Raw genomic sequence first — 21,455 nt, forward strand, 5'->3', positions numbered from 1 at the left:
ACACACCGAGGGGACGAGAAGGGTCGGATACGTGAGGGCGTGAGCCCCAGCGCTGACACTTCCTGAAACCACGGACCTGAGCAAGCCTCTTAACCCTCTGGGACGCAGGCTCGTCACCTGCCCAGAGGGAACCGTCTTAGATCATGGGGTGCACAAGGCTGTCCTGAGAGTCAAATGAGAGAATTCCACACAGCGCTTAGCCGCGAGCCAAGGCCTTAGTAGGGCCACGTCCAGGGCCCAGGCGACTGCCAACAGCTCCATCTTCTCTTGGAGACGCACATGCAAACAGTATTGAGAACATCCTACTAAAATGTATGCATGAGGTAATGACACGCATTTAAAAGAGTAGAAGAGATCATCTTTAATCTCTCAGTTTACCCCCAAAAGTTTAAAGAGTTCAAAATGCCCAGCCCAGCTGCCCTGACGGCAGCCACCTGTGAACAGTGCAGACCCTTCGATGGAGCTGGAGCGCTGTCCTAAAGGCACCAAAACAAAGACGTCTGCTGACCTCTGGGGCACAGAGAAAGCAGCTCACCCCGAGGTTTCCTCATATGCAAAGCAAGGGTGGTAACAGAGCCTCCACAGGGGTGGGGTGGGGTGGGGTGGGGACAACTAGAGGAATACAGGAAGCACGCGACAGATGTTTCACACGTAAGTGCTCAATAAATGTCGGCGATTTTTATTACTGACCCCGTGTTTGTCTCCAGAAGACCTTTAGCATCCTAGCTGTCTGTATCTCACGGTGGTTAGAAGCCTGTGCTGAGAGTGGAAGCCAGGAGTGAACACGTGACTAAGTGTCCCTGGGAAACTTAACCTCTCTGGGCCTCCGGCCCTTCCACAACAGCGTGAGGATTCATTCGTTCATTTATTCAGCGCATCCTACTATGCCCCGACGGAGACACGTGAGTACCTGCCCTCCAAGGGTCTTTAGAGGTAAATAAGATAAAGGTACATAAAGCGTCTTAAGGAAAATGACAAAGGGATATATTTAGGGGTACAATATGGGAATTGGTTAAAATGACCCTAAGGCTGACATGCCAAACAACAAGAAAAAAAGACAGAATGCCTAGGAATTCGTGTAACAACAAATATGGAAGACATTACTGTTGGGCACAGAAGGCTTGTGGAAATACATCACAGGGCGTTTATGAAGAAGACGACGCACCATCATAAAGAGATCCACTTTCCATAACTCACCTAATAAGTCTAACGCCATCCTAATAGAAGGTTTTAATTGGGGGATGGATGCGCCAGGGGACTGATGGGGAAGATCGTGTGGAAATGAGCGAGGAGGGCCGGGAGAACTCTCAAAGAGAAGAGCTCGCGGGAACCAGCTGTCCCGGAGGGAAAGAACATTCTGCCATGAAGCCTCAGCAATGAACGACTGGGAGCCGTGTCGAACCGGCACAAGGACAGGCAGCAGGGGGACCACAGGCCCAGAAACAGACCCAAATGCACCTAAGAGTGTGATCTGCCGGAAAGGTGGCACCACGAATCATCGATGAAGAGACGCTGGTTCCATTCTAGGTTTGGGGAACACTGGGCAGCCACCTGGGAAAAAATTAATGGTGGCTCCATACCTCAGACTGCACCCCAAAAGAAATTCCAACCAGATCGAAAATTTAGACAAACTCAGTATTTGATCGAAATCCACTACGGGCTCTGGGAAAGCCAGAGAACTGCAGACCCACTTCAGGGGTGGTTCTGGCCTTCCTGAACCCGCGCGGGACGGTGATCACGTGACTGCACACGGTCAGCATGATAACGGCAGCAGGAACGGGCGCGTCTGTCTATTGTTACTATGGGAATACTCGCTCTCGAATAAAGGTAAGCATCGTAGTCGTAACCTGAGTGAAAACAGTTCTATCCGCCTCATACACTGAAATTCTATCATCAGCAAATGTGTTATCTATACGAGTGAAATGCTGCAATGCACGATGACTGTGACGACCATTTATCTCACGTACAGTTATTGAAAACTTGAAAATAGTTAAATAGGGAAAGTTTCAGTAAATCTGAATGTTAAGACACATAGTTAGGTAACTAGAAACATATCCCTTTTGGAGCAGTAAATGCTTTAAAAGTCTCTCATCACCCCACACCTATCAGAATGATCACTATCTAAAGAACAGAAAATAACGAGCATTGGTAAAGATGCAGAAGAGCTGGAACCTTTGTTCATGGCTGGTTAGAATGTAAAACGGTGTGGCCGCTACACAAAGCAGTATGGAGATTCCCTTAACAATTAAAAATAGAATGAACTTACAATCCAGCAGTCCTATTTCTGGGTATATATCCAAAAGAACTGAGAGCAGGACCTCAAAGAGATATTTGCACACTTATGTTCATAACAGCATCATTCACAACGGCCAAGAGGGGGAAGCAGCCCAAGTGTCCACCAGCAGATAAATGGATTAAAAAAAAAAGCGTGGCACATACATGCCATGGAATAGTAAACATGTATTCCTTAAGGAAGAAATCCCGTCATGTGCTAGCCTGGGGATGAATCTCAAGGACAATACGCTAAGAGACTAAACGAGTCACAAAAGGACAAATACTGTGTGATTCCATTCACATCACATGATGTGTCGAAAGTCGAAGTCACGGAAACAGGAGACAGAAAGGCAACTGCCCAGGGCTGGCGCGTTTAGCTGGTGGGGTTCCGATGCGAGGCGGAAGGGCTCCGAGGCACCACTGCTCGCCGACGGCCTGACTACACTGACGCTGAAAGATGAAAGCCACGTAACGGTGCACCGAAGAGCGACATCGGACCAAACCAATGTTCAGCGCTGTAGGACCTTTTGGTATGTTAGACAAGGTAAACTCTAAGGAATGTATTTAATTTTCAGTTATTGCCAATCTGGCCTAAGTCCTTCGAGGCGACCCTTGCACGAGGCAACCCCGCTCCTCGGTTAAGTGAGTCGTTTTGTTTTATAGGGGTACGGTGTGGGGAACACAACAGCGAACAGCTGATTGTGCCAAGAAATCACTGTTCTGCAGCAAGGCTGTCAAGCTTTAACAGTATAACTATTAAAACTTTATAATAAAATTCTACTGTTTTTTTTTTTTTTTTTAAATAATAGTTCAGTGTTCCAGGACTTTATTTATTCTATAATGGTGATTTGAGCCTCTATCTCATCTGATTTTAACATTATACTATTTAGCATTTGGCCAAAATGTGAGCCAATGCATCCATAGTTTAGGAGAAAAAAAATATATATAAATACTACAAGAAGTCTAAGGCCATGCTACCCCTGAATGTGTCCAATCTCGTCTGATCGTGGAAGCTAAGCGGGGTTGGGCCTGGTGAGTATTTGGATGAGAGACCACCTAGGAAGACCAGCTGCTATAGGCATAAAAAATTTAAAAAATAAAAATAAAAACTACAAGAAAACAAATCCTAATTGCTTTATAATCGTGGACTGCAGAAGGCCCGTCCTTCTAACTATAACTGGCTGATAAATCTGACTACATAGAAATCAAATACCTTTTAACAGTAACATTATAAAACAAATGACAAACTCCAAATATTTTCAATTCATATCACAACTATATAAAAATCTCCCAGAAAATGATGAAAAGAACCCAACCAATAATCTAATTTTAACACTGGCAAAGAGAAATAGAGTTCATAGAGGAAAAAAAAAATAGTTCTTAAATACGTGGAAAGGAATCTGAGGTCACTCGTAATTCAAAAACATACCTATTTGTCACCTACTGGACTGGCAGAAATTCAAAGTTTGAAAACCATTCTGTTAGCTATTTGGAAAATCGGGACTTACATACATAGCTGCTGGAAATGTAAATTGGTACAAATACACAGAGAACAACTGGGCAATTACTACTTAAAGGACATGCATACGTCCTTCGACCCAGCAATGTCACTTATCTACAGATACGCGTCTGTGCAAGTGATGCTTATCATTCCTTACGGCAACGATTATCTCTGCAAAAGAAGGGAAGTGAGTAGATATCCATTCACAGGGGGCTGGATAAATGGTTTTATACAATACCAACCATATGATAGAATATTATGCACTTGGGGAAAAAAAGTACTAAGAAAGTTCTGTGTCCTAATCCAGAAAGGTCTCCAAGATCTATTGTTAGGTGAAAAAGATGTACAGCAATGTATATAGAATGCCCTTTTGTGGAGGAAATAAGAGAGGGAACAATACAATTTTTCTATTTCTATTTGCTTGAATTTTCATTAAAAAACTCTACCCCCTGTAGGGTATTTTTGAACCACAGGAAGGTACTATCTCTTCATGACAGACTGCATCATTGGTCCTAATTCTTCACCCTCCCTGCTTCGCCACCCTTGCTGAGGCCTCATTGCGGGTAGAATTACCTTCCCACCCCTTAACATGGCTTGGCCATGTGACCTGCTTTGATCAAGGATATACGGATGGGAATGATGCTGTGCCAGTGGCTGGCCAGAAAGCAAAACACACTACAAAGCCACAGTAATTAAGTCATTATGGGACTGGCACAGTAATTCACAAATTATGCACTGAACCAAAATAGAGAATCCAGAATTAGATACCAAGATATACAAGAGTTTAACAAATGACAGAGTTGAGTTAAATTCGGTGGAAAAAAGATGGCGTTTAGCTTATCTCAAGAAAAAAGAAAAAGCTCAAATAAACAATCTAACTTTACACTTAAAGGAACTAAGAACAAAATGAAACCCAAACTTGGAAGGAAAAAAATAATAAAGATCAGACAAGAAATAAATGAAATACAGACTAAAATGATAAGAGAAAGATCAATAAGACCAAGAGTAGGTTCTTTGAAAAAAACAAAACTGACCTAACAAACCTTTAGATAGACTAATCAAGAAAGAGAGAGGTCTCAAACAAAATTAAAAATGAAAGAGGAGAATTTACAACCTTTACAATGGAACTACAAAGGATCATAAATTACTACAAATAATTATACACCAACAAACAGACAACCTAGAAGAAATGTATAAATTCCTGGATATACAAAACCTTCCTATACAGAATCAGAAATAAAAAATCTGAATTGACCATTTACTAATAAGGAGATTGAATCAGCAATCAAAAACCTCTCAACAAACAAAAGTCCCGGGCCAGACATATTCACAGGTAAGTTTTACCATACATTCAAAGAATACCTAGCCTACTCAAACTCTTCCAAAAAAGTGAAGTGGAGGGAACACTTCCAAACCTATTTTATGAGGACAGCATTTCCCTGATACCAAAACCAGATAAGGATGCTGCACACAAACAAAATTAAAGGTCAATATCCTTAATGAACATAAATGCAAAACTCCTCAAACAACATAAGCAAACTGAATTCAACAACTCATTAAAAAGGATCATACACCATGATCAAATGGGATTTAGTCCAGGGATTCGAGAATGGTTCAACACCCACAAATCCATCAACATGAAGACACCACAAAAACAAAATGAAAAAAAAAAAAATCATATGATCATCCCAATAGGTGCAGAAAAAGCATTTAACACCTATTTATGATAAAAAACAACAACAACAACTTGACAATGTGAGTACAGAGGAACGTACCTCAACATAATAAAGGCCATACATGACAAATCCACAGCTAAAAATCATACTGAACTGTGAAAAGCTGAAAACGTTTCCTCTAAGATCAGAAACAAGACAAGGATGCTCACTCTCGTTTTGTTCAACATAGTATTGGAAGTCATAGCCACAGCAATTAGGTAAGAAAAAGACATAAAAGGCATTCGAGTTGATAGAAAGAACTAAAACGCTACAGATATGATAGTATATACAGAAAACCCTAAATACTCCATCGGAAACCTGTTACAACGAATAATGAATTAAGTAAAGCTACAAGATACAAAATCAATATACAGAAATCTGTAGCATTTCTATACACTAATAACAGACTATCAGAAAGGGAAATTAAGAACACAATCCCATTTACAATGGCATCAGAACGAATACCTAGGAATAAATTTAACAAGAGAGGTGAGACACTGATTAAAGAAACTCAAGGAGACACAAATAAATGAAAAAATATATACTTTGCTCATGGACTGGAAGAATTAACACTGTTTAAATGTCCATACTACCCAAAGCAATCCACCCCTATCAAAATTCCAATGGCATTTTCCACAGATAAATAATTCTAAAATTTGTATGGAACCACAAAAGATCACAAATAGCCAAAGCAACTTTGAGAAAGAAGAACAAAGCTGGATGCATCACGCTCCCTGATTTCAAACTATACCACAAAACCGCAGTAATTAAAATGTATGGCATTGGCATAAAAAGACACACAGATCAATGCAACAGAACTGAATCCCAGAAATAAATCCACACGTATATGGCCAATTAACTGACGACAAAGGAGCCAAGAACAAACAATGGAGAAAGGACAGTCTCTTCAACAAACGGTGCTGGGAAAACTAGACCTCCATAGGCAAAAAAAAAAATGAAACTAGACTGCTATCTTACACCATACACAAAAACAACACAACATGAATTAACGACTTGAATGTAAGACCTGAAACCATAAAATGCCCAGAAGAAAATATAGATGCCAAGCTCTTCAACATCGCTCTTAGCAATGTTCTTGTGGACTGGACTCCAAAAGCAAGGGAAACAAAATAAAAAATAAATAGGACTACATCAAACTAAAAAGCTTCTGCACGGTGAAGGAAACCATCATCAAAACGAAAAGGCGACCTGCTGTAGAGAACGCCCACAGCAGCAACAAAAGGCCTTCTCCATTTACCAAAGAAGACACAGAGACGGCCAGCAGGCAAATAAGATGTTCACCATCACTAATTATCCGGGAAATGCAAATCAAAACCACAATGAAAGATCAAAAATGGCTATTATCGAAAAGACAAGAAACAACAAGTGTTGGAGAGAATGCACAGGGAAGGGAACCCTCCTGCATGGCTAGTGGGAGCATTAATTGGTGCAGCTGCTATGAAAACAGTCTAGAGATTCCTCGAAAACTTAAGAACTACCATATGATCCAGCTATTCCGCTCCTGAAGAATATGAAAAACACAAATTTGAAAAGATGTATGTACCCCTGTGTTCACTACGGCATTATTTACAATAGCCAAGATACGGAAACAACCTAAACGTCCATTAATGGATGAATAAAGAAAATGTGAATGTGTGTGTGTATAACACATATATTATATTCAGCTGTAAAAAGAAATGAGCTCCTGCCTTTCATGACAACATGGACAGACCCTGAGGGTATTATGCTAAGTGACATAAGTCCAGTGGAGAAAGGCGAATACTGTATGATTATACTCATATGTGGAATCTAAAACAAAATAAGCAAACAAAGCAAAACAAACTCATAGATGCAAGGAACAGGCTAGTGGTTACCAGAGGGGAGAGGGGTTTGGGAGGTTAACTGAGTGAAAGGTGTTGATTTTATGGTAAAGGACAGTGACTAGACTTCTGGTGGTAATCAGCCTGTAGTGTATACGGATGCTAAATTATAACAATGTACACCTGAAACTTACGTAATATTGTATACCGATTTTACCTTGATTTTTAAAAAGATGGAGCATTTAATCAATAGTAATGGCACAACTGGCTATCTAATGAAAAAATTAGACCCATGTCTTATAGTAGATATGAAAATAAATGAGGTGGATTAAAGGCGTAAGTATAAAACGAAAAAAAATCTTCCAAAAAATTAAGAGAATACATGCACAATCAAAGAATCATGATTTCCTTACTGAAGTCTGGAAAACTGGAAGCTATAAAAAGAGCCCTAACTGATGTCCTAAAACTATAAAATATTTGCATGGAAAATCATACCATACACAAAATCAGCAGAATATTCTGTAAAATATATTTTCAAGGCAGGACAAAAGATTAGTAGTGAAAATATAGAAAGAGCTCTTACAAATTGACAAGAAAAGAGGTTCCATTTCGGGTAATAATGAAGTAGGCTGTATCAGACCAAATCTATAGATTAAACCTACAAACTCTAGACAAAACATGAAAAACAATGATCGGAAGGCACTGGCAAAAGTTGGAAGGAAGCCAACACCTAGAGGACAGGAAGAGGAGTGTGTGAACTTTGCATCTTTATGAGCTTTTTGTCTATGGCTCTAGTGACAGGAATGCATCACTGAGGGTGGGTGGGGGGCAGAGGAGTATCACATTCTGCATATAAACTCTTCCTACAGCTCTGGCTGACCCCTGAACTCCACAAGTACATGGCTGACTTGAAACAGTCCATTTAAGGCAAAAAATTATGAGAGTTTGGCTACAGCCCATCAAGGGGAGACACAGAGTTTGGGATGTGCGTTCAGCCTAGTTACCAAAAAATTAACAGAATCCATAGTTTCTGTAACAGATCATTCATTACGTCCAGAATAAAATCCAAAATTACTAGACATGTAAAGAACAAGGAAAAGGTGACCAGAACTTGAGAAAAAGGCAACCACTGGAAATCGACCCTAAGATAACCTAGATGCTGGAATTAGCAGAAAAGGATTTTAACATACCTCTTTTAACTACACTCGAGGACATAAAGAGAGCTCGGTGGAGGAATACAAACTACTAAAAAGAAAAAGGAATTCTAGAAATGCAAACAAAATAGCTAAAATAAAATATTGCTGGAACTGGCTTAACATCAGATTAGAGAAGAGAGAAGGGAGTCAGTGAATTGAAATTAGATCAACACAAATTTTCCAATTTGAGAAACAAAGAGGAAAAAAATATTAAGAATGAACAGACCCCCAGGTACTTGTCTGACAATATCAAAAGGACTAAGGTCCCCCAGGAGAGACAATGGGGCAGCAAAAATCTTTGAGGAAATAATGACCAAAGTTAAAAATGGCAAAAGACAAACTCACAGAAGAAGGAAGCCCAGCAAACTCCACTCAGGATAAATACATACAAAATCAAGGCATATCATAACCAAACAGCTGAAAATTAGAGCAAGAGAAACACCTAAGAGCAGGCAGAGAAAAACAACTCATTACATACAGGGGAGGGACTATTTAAATGACCAGTAACTTCTGATCCACAGCCAGGAGAAGAGAAGACTTCCGGAACATCAACTTGGAAGGAAGGAAGGAAGGAAGGAAGGAAGGAAGGAAGGAAGGAAGGAAGGAAGGAAGGAAGGAAGGAAGGAAGGAAGGAAGGAAGGAAGGAAGGAAGGAAGGAAAGGGAAGGAAGAAGGAAGGAAGGGAGGGAGAGAGGGAGGGAGGGGAGGGGAGGAGAGGGGAGGGGAGGGGAGGGGAGAGAGATGCAGACAGACAGACCTGTAAGCCTAGAATTCTACATCCAGTGAAAGCATTCTTCAAGAATGAAGCCAAGGACTTCTGCTCAAGACGGTGGAGGAAGAAAATGCTGTGTTCGCCCCCGCCCAAGACCACATCGAAATGACAGAGCAATTACAGGACCACCACCCTTGAGAACCACCTGAAGTCTAACTGAACAAAAGTCCCATCACTATGGATCCACAGAAGAGGCCGCGTCAAGACTGGCGGGAGGGGCGGAGACGCAGAACTGGGCTGGCCCCGCCCCTGCTTGTGGTGGCTGAGAATCTGAAGGGATACCTCGGCTGTGGAGGTCCCCACCGAGGAGTGAGGGGAGCGAGGGGAGTGGTCCCCCACCCAGGTCCCCAGCTGGAAGCACCAGTGCCAAGGAGAGAAGTCTCCATAACTTCTGGCTATAAAAAGAGACTGCATACAAAGACAAAGGGCCCTGGGAGACTTGGGTGCCCCCGCACGCGGACTCACTCACTCCAGGCTCCTGTGTAGGGGCAGCAGTTGGAACAGCTGCAGTAGCACACGGGGAAAAGCTGAGCTGACCGGCTGCAGGGCGAGGGCTGGAGGCGCAAGGGTCGGTGCAGGGGTCAGGGCAGCTCCCTCTGGGGACAGAAGCGCTGGCAGGCACCATTGCTCTTTTGCGGAGTCCTTCCCACGCCCCAGCGGCAGGCACAGGCAGGTGCCAAACCTGAGCTCTCCATCAACCTGGCTGACACCGTTCTCCCGTCCTGGTGATTCCCTGACACCCTGTCCCACCCAACTCTTGTGCCTGAGCCGCTTCCAGCAGCTGTCGACACAAGCAGCTGGCCGCGCTAGTGCTGTGGACTTTCCTAAAATCTCCTGAACACCCACAAACCCCAATCCAGCAGGAGCCAGCCTTGGCGTGTCCTGTAACTCCTGCTAAGCTGCTTCAAGCTCAGCACAAGCAGAGACAAGGCTCCACTGGCACTGGAACTGCCATCAGGTGGCCCCAAGCCTGTCATAAGGTGCGGCCAGTGTTGGCATGGACTGTAGGTTCAAAGAAGCAGCCACAGACCTGGCACGAATGGATGCTAGCCTCAGGTCACACAGCAGTGCACACCAAAGTGTCCCAAGCCCAGCACTCACAGCGGCCGGCCTCAGTTCACTGCACAGCCTCCGCCAAGGGCCCCCAAACCCAACATAAGTGGCAACGAACTGCAGGTGACTTTGCAGCTCCCACCAGGCCACCTAAGCCAGGCACATGTGGTGGCTGACCTTGGCCTGCACAGGAGCCTCTCCCAAGGGGTCCAGAACCAACACACCTGGCGGTCAGGTTCAGACCGCACCAGAGTACTCCATAAATGACGCACCCAGAGCACGCTACAGTGACTCCCACTCTGAGGGGGCAGCGCCTGCACGACAGCTCATCCGCGTAGTCACAGCCAGTCAGCCTGAGGGTCAACCTCACACACTGAGGTGTCAACAGTAATCAAGGCTCAACTACAACAGGAGGGCAGACAACCCACACAAAGGACACTCTGGAACAGCCACTTCAGGTGAACAGGGAGACTGTGCCACTGGGCCTCACCGGACACCTACTACATAAGGTCACTCTGCCAAGACACGGAGATGTAGCTAATACATAGATCTAGCTAAGACACAGAAACAAACACAGGGAGGCAGCCCAAATGAGGAGACAAAGAAACATGTTCCAAATGGAAGAACAGGACAAAATCCAGAAAAGGAACTAAAAAAAAAAATAGAGACAAGCAGTCTACCAAATAGAGATCAAAACACTGGTTACGAGGCCTCTCAATGAACTCAGGCAAAGACTAGATGAACAGTGAGAACTTCAACAAAGAGACAGGAAACAAAAAGAACCAGTCAGAAATGAACACAATAACCAAAATGAAGAATACATTAGAGGGAATCTGCAGAGGATCAAATCAGCAATTTAGAAGATCCGGTAACAGAAAACACCCGATTAGAATAGCAAAAAGGAAAAAAAATTTTAACGACAATAGTTTAAGGGACTTCTGGGACAATATCAAGGATACCAACATTTGCATTATAGGGGTACCAGAAGGAGAAGACAGAGTAAAGGATTGAAAACTTATTTGAAGAAATAATGACTGGAAACTTCTCTAACCTGGCGAAGGAAATAGATATGCAAGCCCAGAAAGCACAGAATCCTAAACAAGATGAACCCAAAGAGGCCCACACCAAGACACATCATAATTAAAATGCAAAGGTTAAAGGCAAAGAGAGCGTTGTAAAAGTAGCAAGAGAAAAGCAGTTAGTTACATACAAGGAAGCTCCCGTAAGACTTGTCAGCTAATTTCTCAATAGAAAATTTACAGGCCAGAGGGAGCAGCACAAAATACTCAGAGATGAAGAGCTAAGGCCTACAACCAAAATTATTCTACCCGGCATGGCTATCATTTAGAATTGAAGGAGAGAGCTTCCCAGACCAAAAACAAAAACAAAACAAAACAAAACACCCAAAAGAGTTCATCAACCACTAAACCGGTATTACAAGAAATGTTAAAGGAACTTCCTTAACTAGAAAAGTTCAAAAATATGAATAAGAAAATACAGGAAAGAACAAAGTTCTCAACTGACCAAGGCAAACAGCAAAGCAGTGGATCAAACTATAAAACTAGTACAAAGGTTAAAAATCAAAAGAAGGAAAATCATATGTAATTACAATAAATTAAGGGATATACACACACAAAAGTAAACAATAATGATAAAAACATAAACGTGGAGGGAGTGAGTAAAAATTGTGATTTTTAAAAATGTGTCCAAACTTAAGAGACCATCAACTTAAAGCAGCCTGCTGCTATACACACACCCTCATATGTAGGAAGCACAATATAAGCACAAACCAAAAATCTGTGAGAGATATACAAGACATAAAGAGAAAAGAGTTCAAACACAGCACTATAAGAAAGTCATCAACACACAAGAGAGAACAAGAGAATACGGAACAGAGAACAAGTAAAACAACCAGAAAACTAATAATATGGTAATAACTACACACTTGTCAATAATTACTTTAAATGTAAATGGACTAAGTGCTCTAATCAAAAGACATAGGGAGGCTGAATGGATTTAAAAAATTAGATCCGTACATATGCTGCCTTCAAGAGACTCACTTCAGCTCAAAAGACACTTATATATTGAAAGCGAAAGAATAGAAGAAGATATCTCATATAAATAGAAATGAAAAAAAAGCTGGGGTAGCAATACTTATATCAGACAAAACAGACTGAAAACAAGGGTAATAATAAGAGACGAAGAAAGGCATTTCATAATGATAAAAAGATCAATCCAACAAGAAGATATATCTCTCATAAACAGCAACACACCTAAAGTAAGAGCACCTAAATACATAAAGCAAATATTGCAGGACATAAAGGGTGAGGTCGATATTAATACATTCATAGAAGGGGATTTAAACACTCCACTGACATCAATGGACAGATCAACAGATCATCCAGACAGGAAATCAACGAGAAACAGTGGCCTTAAATGACACATAAGACCAGGCAGACTTAATTGATATTTGTAAGACATTTCACCCAAAAGCAGAATATACATTATTTTCAAGTACACATGGAACATTTTCCAGGAGAGACCACATGTTAGGCTACAAAACAAGTCTCGGTAAATTTAAGAAGATTGAAATCATAACTAGCATCTTCTCTGATCATGACAGTGTCAAACTAGCAATCAATTAATTACAAGAAGACTGAAAAATCACAAACACATGGAGTCTAAATAATGTGCTACTAAAATAGGTTGACAGTGAGATCAAGAAAGAAATCAAAAGATGCCTCAAGACAAATGAAAATGAGAACACAACAACCCAAACTCTGTGGAACATAGCCAAAGCAATTCTAAGTGAGGACACGTATAGCAATAAAGGCCTATCTCAAGGGACAAAAAAATTCTTAAATACACAATCTAACCTTATACCTAAAGGAACCAGAAAAAGAAGAACAAAGCCCAATATGAGAAGGAAACAATAAAGATCAAAGTGGAAATAAATGAATTAGAGTCTAAAAACAATACAAAAGATCAATGAAACCAAGGGATGATTCTTTGAAAAGATAAAACTGATAAACCTTTAACCAGATTCATCAAGAAAAAAAAAAAAGAGGGCCCAAATAAAATCAGAAATGAAAGGGAAGTGAAAACTGAAATAAGGAAATACTTCAATTATTTACCAACAAATTAGACAATCTGGAAGAAATGGATAAATTCCCAGAAACATACAATCTTCCAAGATCAGATAAGGAAGAAACAGAAAATTTGAAGAACAATATAATAACGAAACTGAATCAGTAATAAAAAACAAACCTTCAAAAACAAGATGGCTTCACAGCAAATTTTACCAAACATTCCAAGAAGAATTAATACCTATCCTCAAACTATTTCAAATAGTTGAAGAGGAGGGAAGGTTCCCAAACTCATGTTATGAGGCCAGCACTACCCTGACACCAAAACCGGGCAAAGACACTACAAAAAAAGAAAATTAAAGTCAATATCCCTAATAAGCACAGGTGCAAAAATTCTCAACAAAATATTAGCAAACCGAATTCAGCAATACATTAAAATGATCATAAACCATGATCAAGTGGGATTTATTCCCAGATGCAAGGCTAGTTCAATATCCTTAAAGCAACTGTTGATTCACCACATAAGCAAAAGATAAAAATCATATAATCATAATCATTGTAAGCAGAAAACATTTCACGAAAATCAAATATCCATTTATGATAAAAACTCTCATCAAAATAGGACAAAGGAACATACCTCGACATAATAAAGAACCCCATAGCTAACACCATAGTCAAAGGTGAAAAGCTAAACACTTTTTAAGATCAGGAACAAGGCAAGAATGTCCCCTTTCAGCATTTTTATTCAACATGGTATTGGGAGTCCTAACCACAGCAGTCAGACAAGAAAAAGAAATAAAAGCCATCCACATTGGAAAGGAAGAAGTAAAACTGTCATTATTTGCAGATGACATGATAGTATACACAGAGGACTATAAAGAATCCAGCAAAAAAAATTTTAGAACTAATAAATGAATTCGGCAAAGTAGCAGGATACAAAATTAATATTCAGATATTGGTTGCATTTTCATACATCAATAACAAACTACCAGAAAAAGAAATTAAGAAAATAATCCTATTTACAATTGCTTCGAAAAGAATAAAATACCTAGGAATAAATTCAACCAAGGAAGAAGTAAAAGACCTATACTTAGAAAACTATAATATACTGAAGAAATAACTTACAGGTAAAAAAAAAAAAATGGAAGCATACATTGTGCTCACGGATAGGAAGAATTAACATTGTTCAACTGTCCATACTTCTCAAAGCAATCCATAGATTCAATTCAATCCTTATCAAAATACCGGAGGCATTTTTCAAAGAACAGGAACAAATAATCCTAAAATTTACATGGAACCACAAAAGACCCTGCACAGCCATAGCAATCTTGAAAAGGAAGACAAAGTTGGAGGTATCACACTACCTGATATCAAACTATACCCCAGGGCTATAATCATCAAAACAGCATGATACGGGCATGAAAACAGACACATAGATCAGTGGAATAGTATAGAGAACCCAAAAATAAACCCGCACCTACACAGTCAATTAATCTGTGATAAAGAAGGCAAGAATATACAACGGGGAAAGGCCATCTCTTCAATAAGCAGTGTTAGGAAAACTGAACAGACACATGCAGAAGAATGAAACTGGATTACTTTCTTACACCATATACAAGAATAAACTCAAAACAAATTAAAGACTTAAACGTCAGACCTGAAACCGTAAAACTCAGAAAACATAAGCAATAAACATTCTGACATTGCTCTTGGTAGTATTTTTTCTAACATATCTCCTCAGATAAAGGAAACAAAAGAAATAAGTAAATGTCACTACATCAGACTAAAAAGGTTTCGCACAGTGAAGGAAACCATCAACAAAGAGAAAGACAACCTATTGACTGGAAGAAGATATCCACCAATGATTTATCTAATAAGCAGTTAACATCCAAAACACATAAGGAACTCAAAAAACACCAAAAAAAACAAAACAAAACCAAAAAAAACCCAAACAATCCAATTATAAAATGGGCAGAGGACCTGAATAGCCATTTCTCCGAAGAGGACATACAGATAGACACATGAAAAGATGCTCACCATCACTAATCATCAGGGAAACGTAAATGAAAACCACAATGAGCTATCACCTCACACTTGTAAGAATGGCCATCATCAATAAATCAGTAAGTGGTTGGCGAGGATGTGGAGAAAAGGGAACCCTTGCGCACTGTTGGTGGGATTCTACATTGATGCAGTCGCTATGGAACACAAAATGGAGTCCTCGAAAAATTAACACTAGAACTACCACATGACCCAGCAACTCCACTTCTGGGTATTTACCCAAAGAAATCCAAAACACTAATTCGAAAAGATATATGCATCCTTATGTTGACTGCAGCATTATTTACAATAACCAAGATATGGAAGCCACCTAAGTGTCCACCCAGAGATGAACAGATAACGAAGACATGGCACACGTATACATAGGATAACTACTCAGCGCTAAAGAGAAAGGCGCTATGAAGCCATGGTAAGGCATGAAAGCACCTTACGTGCATGTTACTAAATGAAAGAAGCCAACATGAAAAGGCTACATACTGCTTAATTGCAACTATGTGACATTCTGGAAAGGGCAAAACTATGGAGACAGTAAAAAGGTCAGTGATTAAGAGGGACCAGGGGGAGGGAGAGATGAATAAGCAGAGCGCAGAGGCTTTTTAGGGCAACGAATCGATTCTGTATGATACCACAGTAGGGGATACACGTCAGCAGACATTTGTCCAAACCCACAGAATGTACAACCCCAAGGATGAACTGTAACGTGACCTGCAGACTTTGGGTGACAATGACGTGTCAGTGCGGGTTCACGGATTGTCACGAACGTGTCACTGCAGAGGATGCTGACAGTTGGGAAGATTGCATGTGTGGGAACAGGGGACATGCAGAAACTCTTTATGCTTTCCTCTCAATGTTGCTGTGTCACCTAAAACTGCTCAAAAAAGAAAAGTCTATTTAAAAGCATTAAAAAAGAAAGAAAAAAAAAAAAGAAGAAGAAAGATAAAGGAAAGACATTTGCAGATAAACTGAAACTGGCAGAATTCGTCGTCGGCAGGTGAGCGCCCTCCCACGGGAAGCTCTCCAAGCTGAGGGGGAATGATACCGGACAGGGACCCGACGCCCCGGACGGAATGAACCGGAAACCACACTTACCAGTGGAAAGATAAAAAACTATCTTCATACCCTCTTAATTTCTTTAAAATACGCGTGGCTTTTTCTAAAGCGAAAACGGTAACAATGGAATAGCGTTTGTAGGCATAACAGCAGCCATGGGAACTCCCGCATAAAGATTAAGGAAGGTGCGCGAAATGAGGTTGCAAGGTCACTGCCTTTTACGTGAAGCGGTACGACATTAACTAAAAGACTGAGAAGTTCAGCAAAATAATGTGAGCCCTAAAACACACACACACGCACACACACACACTAAAAACTAGTGCAAGGAATTGTAGGGCATTGCAATGGCTCCATATCTTAACGGCAGTGTGGGTTACGTGAATACACGCATTTTCGAAACTGCTGGAACTGTGCACTTAAGATCTATGCATGTCACTGGATGTTAATTTATATCTAAATTTTTAAGTGTTTTCTTAAAAAAAAAAAAAACGGAGAGCTGGTTCAGAGCTGTTATTCAATAAATGTTAGTTACTATTGCTAATATTCGGCTAAACAATAGGATATCAGTTTACAGAAATGCTGTTCTTCGAACACACTTCTTTCCTTACCTCATGGCCTGATTTATTCAGCACAGGCTCATCCTTCTGCCTGGAATGGTCCCAGCTCACACTTCCTCTGGACAGTTCCTACGTACCCCTCGTTCTTAGCCTACACAGCATTCCTTCGAAAAGCCTTGGCTGACATCCTCCCACCGGTGTCAAACTAAGACGCCCCGGCACACGTACCAGGGCACCCTGGACTTGCAGCCTCACCGCTGTCCTTTGCTTGTGCTTGTTCACTTATCGTCCCTTCCCTAGGCGACTGTGAGGCCCACGAGGGCGCTGGCTTGGTTTCACTCACTGCTGAATTCTCCACACTCAACTCGGGACAGGAGGCCCAGAGAGCCGCTTCCTCCCCGCCCGGCATACCGTTTCGCTCTTTCCAAGTCGTCGTTGGCTTGCTCCAGCTCGCGGATGTACTTCTGCAGCTGGTCTTTGATGGCTTTGGTCTGGGCCAGGTCGCCCTCCAAGGCGGAGATCTGCCGGTAGCCTTCAGAATGCTGTGTCTCAAACTTCTCCTGAAGCACGAAATGCACAGTGATGAAGGATTTAAAACTCTGACAAACTGGGTGCATCTCCCCTCCCCTGCCACCTCCTAAAACACTGAGGGTTATTCTGGAAAGTAGAGTCTCCTGTTGTAGTGGACACTATGTTTTTAGCCACTGAGTGTCCATCCCGCCCTCTCCCCACAGCTGCCAATGCCCTGATGTCCTTCGGGGCTGTATCTGTTACTACAGAGTCTTCACGGGACCAGTCCCCCCATCACACTTGCTGAGGTGGCTTCAGGTTCCTCCCTCAGCCTCCTGCCATGGCCAGGGACAAGCCTAAACTCAGTTCACAGAACCTCTGTCCACAGACATGGACTCCTAAGCAAATGACAGAAGAGGGCAGGAGCTGTCACGCCCTGAGTGGCTGCTGCCCCCCAGCCCTGAGCACCTTGTATCTTGCCCCATCCCCAATCTGGTCCTTGCAACCTCTGGGTGTCAAAAAGGCTCAACTATCTCCAAAGCGATCATTTTGCTCAAAGTGTCCACAGCCAGAGAAAGCCACATAAACCTCTCCAAGCCTCGTCCATGATGGCAATGAGTCCGCGTCACATGACATCCCTGGATTCCAAAGGAAACATCAGGGATTGCAATGACTTTGGCTTGTGTGTGCCTCACAGGCAGAGCAGGACATCATGTACTTAGTTTGACAACTGCACTGACTTTGTGATCCAGGGTACTCCCCCGACAGCGAGGGGGAGTTAGAAGGAACTTTTGGACTTCTGGGGGAGGAAGGGAGGAAAGGAACAGAGAGAGAGAAAAAAACCTGCTGTGAATTACGAAAGGAAGTTTAGTGTGATCTGGCTACTGCTTTCCAAGACAAGGAGTAGCCCAGGTGACTTCTCAGTGATCTGCTGTCACCTAATTGTGCCAGCCTCTGGGCTTGGTACGCTACTTACACTGCCTCACCTCATGCCATTTCAAAGATGTGGAGGTTGAGGCCCAGTGACTTAAATAGCTCAAAGTCAACTGGTAGTAAATGACTGAGCCAAGATCCAACCCAGGCCACACAGACGTTGATCGTGCACACAGACAGACACAGAGACACAGACACACACACACATATTCTCTGCTGGCTCCTCTTTCAAATTACTTTCCTTCACCAAACACCCTTACTACTTTTCCTTCATCTACACACATGAAAGAAAACACTTCCCACAGGAAAGGCCCAACATTTAATTAGAAAGTTAAAAAACAAACTCCTTCCTTTTCTTTACTCAGTCAAGTAAACAAAGCGGTCGCCAGAAACAGCCTGGATGCACTGGGAAGAGTGACGTAATGGTGCCTAGGCTGGAGAGGCGTGGGGAACGCCCACGGAACGCCCTGATTTAGCGTGAGGACAGGACACTCCACGTACTCAGACTGCTCAGTCCCCGATACTTTGCTTCCTGGCTGTCAGCCGAGGAAGCGTCTTCCCTGGGCGAGGGGCACACCAGGCTCCAAGCATACCCAGCGGGGTTCCCAGAGTGGCTCTGATGGCCTCACACCCTTTAGGTGGGGGACACCTCCAGATCACACAGGAGAGTGCAGGGTCCCAGGTCGTTAACCTAACTTCAAATGCAGGTCCTAAGAGGACGTAGTTAACGGGCTTCTCCACCAGCATCACAATTCAAAGGTCATCCTTTGAACGCACGGACATGAAAAGCTGTTGCTGAAACGTTGAGCTTTCTATTTGGGGCTAATTATAACAAGCTGTCAGCTGATGGGGCATCAATACACGCTCTGTTTGATCTCTTACAGGCTTTTTTATTCAACTTGTGATGAATAAGCCAGTTGTCAAGAAGCCTGAGTCAGATGAATACATTTCTCTTAGGGGACAAACATGGGCTGGTAGCACTTCTTTATTCCAAGGTCTCTGTTTCTCCCCCTGCTCTGTGCTCTGGGTCTCACGGGTCTGTTGAGTGGTTGCAGTGAAGTCTTCTGCAGGTTCAAGCGCTCAGTCTTGAAGCAGCTATTACTTGGCAGTTGCTTGATATTTATTCAGCGACCACAGAGGGTGGGCCTCTTTCCCTCTCCAAACTACGGTCCGTACCCCTGGTGTCCCTTCCACACAGCCTTCCACCCAGAGTTTAAGAATGCAATGACAGTGTTTGACCCCTGCCATTAGCACCGAGGAACTAAGCCCTGCGGGGGTCAGGCTGTGAAGTGGGCCAGGTTTAGGGATAAAACAAATGACACTTATCCCTAGGTGTCAAAGATGAGTAGACAGCTGTGGGGACGGGTGAACCAGAGGACGCTTGCTGTCAGCGACCACTACTGGCTTTTCGCTGGTTAGAAGGACGCAGGCCTGGTGTGGCCAGAGCCGCCAGTTCGCAAAGCAAGTCGGAAATCTAGACTTTTACTGCCTCAGAATGTTGATCGAATACATTTTAAAAACACTAAAGATTTACGTTTTACTATCAAAAGAATAAACTATAAACTCCAATTACTAAGACAATGCTGAAATATTTACAGAGATGCAATTCATCTTGAAATGCATCAAAACATAAGACAAATGAACAGGTGTGTAATAAAAAGCAACTGTGGCAAAGGTTATTGGTAGAGCCTGGGTGGTGGACATGCAGATGACCACTGAAAAATTCTTTCGACCTTGCTGTGTGCTTGACAACATCCATGATAAAATACTGAATGAGAACCACTGAAGGCTAAGCAGATGGCCGCTTCGGGCTCTGTGGTCCACACCATAAAAGTCTGAAGTCCACTGCTCAGTGTCTAAGGTCTTTGGGGCCTTTCCTTGGCCCCTCCACACCCTCAATCCCCAACCCATTTGTCAGCCCCACTTTTGGCCAGGTACAGTAGTAAAGCCAGGGCTCCTGGGATCCGCTCGACACTCATCCTTGTCCATGTCTGGGGCAGGTCCACAGTAACTCTTCGTCAGCCCCTATGCGCCAAGCTGCTGGATGGACGGACAGGGACGGACACACACACTCACCCCACACCTTCGAACACCAGTTCAAGTCCCTCCCAGCACCTCCCGGGAACTACCTCCAACCCGTGCAGATCCTCCTCTCTCGGGAGGAGGACGCAGTCAGTACTACGTAGCAGCATCTTTTCCCTAACTGCTTCCCGCTGTGAGGTTCGTCCTCCTGACGAAGCTTCCAGAAGATGAAGCGCTCATCTCCTTCCATCGCACCTCGCCCTGGGCCACACCACAGGGCCTGGCTCTTTCCCCCAATGGCTCTCATGAGGAGATTTTAAAAAATAAAAAAGATATCCAGACACGCTGACTTACTGGGAAAGGGAACCTCAGGGCGGGGGTTCGGGCCCATCTGACGTTCACAAAGCTGGCCAGGTGGTCCCGGCAGCAAGGGCTGACAGCCAGTCCCGAGGGCACAGTGTTACACTCCATCACCTGCTGAGCCCTATAGGACGCCCAAAGGCAGTCCTTACCCCTGAGGGCAGAAGCTCTCTGGACACTTGGCAAGGTCTGGAGATATCTGTGACAGTCACAACCTGGGGGAGGGGGAGCTACTGACATCTAGTGGGTGGAGGACAGGGATCCTGTTAAGCATCCGCAGTGCAAAACTCAGTCCCCACAGCAGTCATCTGGCCTCGAATGTCGACAGTGTGCGGGCTGAGGAGCCTGTCCGAGACTGGCAGTGTCCACTGGAACTTTCTGTAATGGTGGGAGGGTTCTACGGCCTCACTGTCCAACAGCGAGGCCCCTGCAGACATATGGCAGCCGAGTCCTTGAAATGTGGCCAGTGTGACTGAGAAGCTGGATCTGGTTATTTCATTTTAATTAATCTCATCAACAGCCACTTGTGGCTAGGGGGCTACCATA

At 42.9% G+C, this 21,455-nt stretch overlaps 1 protein-coding gene across 3 annotated transcripts in view; it reads right to left on the minus strand.

Moving 5' to 3' along the window:
• Nucleotides 1-21,455, minus strand: part of NDE1 (nudE neurodevelopment protein 1) — a 39,379-nt gene that overhangs the window by 5,935 nt on the left and 11,989 nt on the right. For all 3 annotated transcript variants that reach the window (XM_016156955.2, XM_016156953.2, XM_016156956.2), the window contains one exon: nucleotides 17,496-17,644. In XM_016156955.2, coding sequence (XP_016012441.2) covers nucleotides 17,496-17,644 — 149 coding nt within the window. The remainder of the gene's footprint in view (nucleotides 1-17,495; nucleotides 17,645-21,455) is intronic.

The sequence above is a fragment of the Rousettus aegyptiacus genome, unplaced genomic scaffold, assembly GCF_014176215.1.
Source record: "Rousettus aegyptiacus isolate mRouAeg1 unplaced genomic scaffold, mRouAeg1.p scaffold_m13_p_8, whole genome shotgun sequence".
Taxonomy (NCBI): Eukaryota; Metazoa; Chordata; class Mammalia; order Chiroptera; family Pteropodidae; genus Rousettus; species Rousettus aegyptiacus.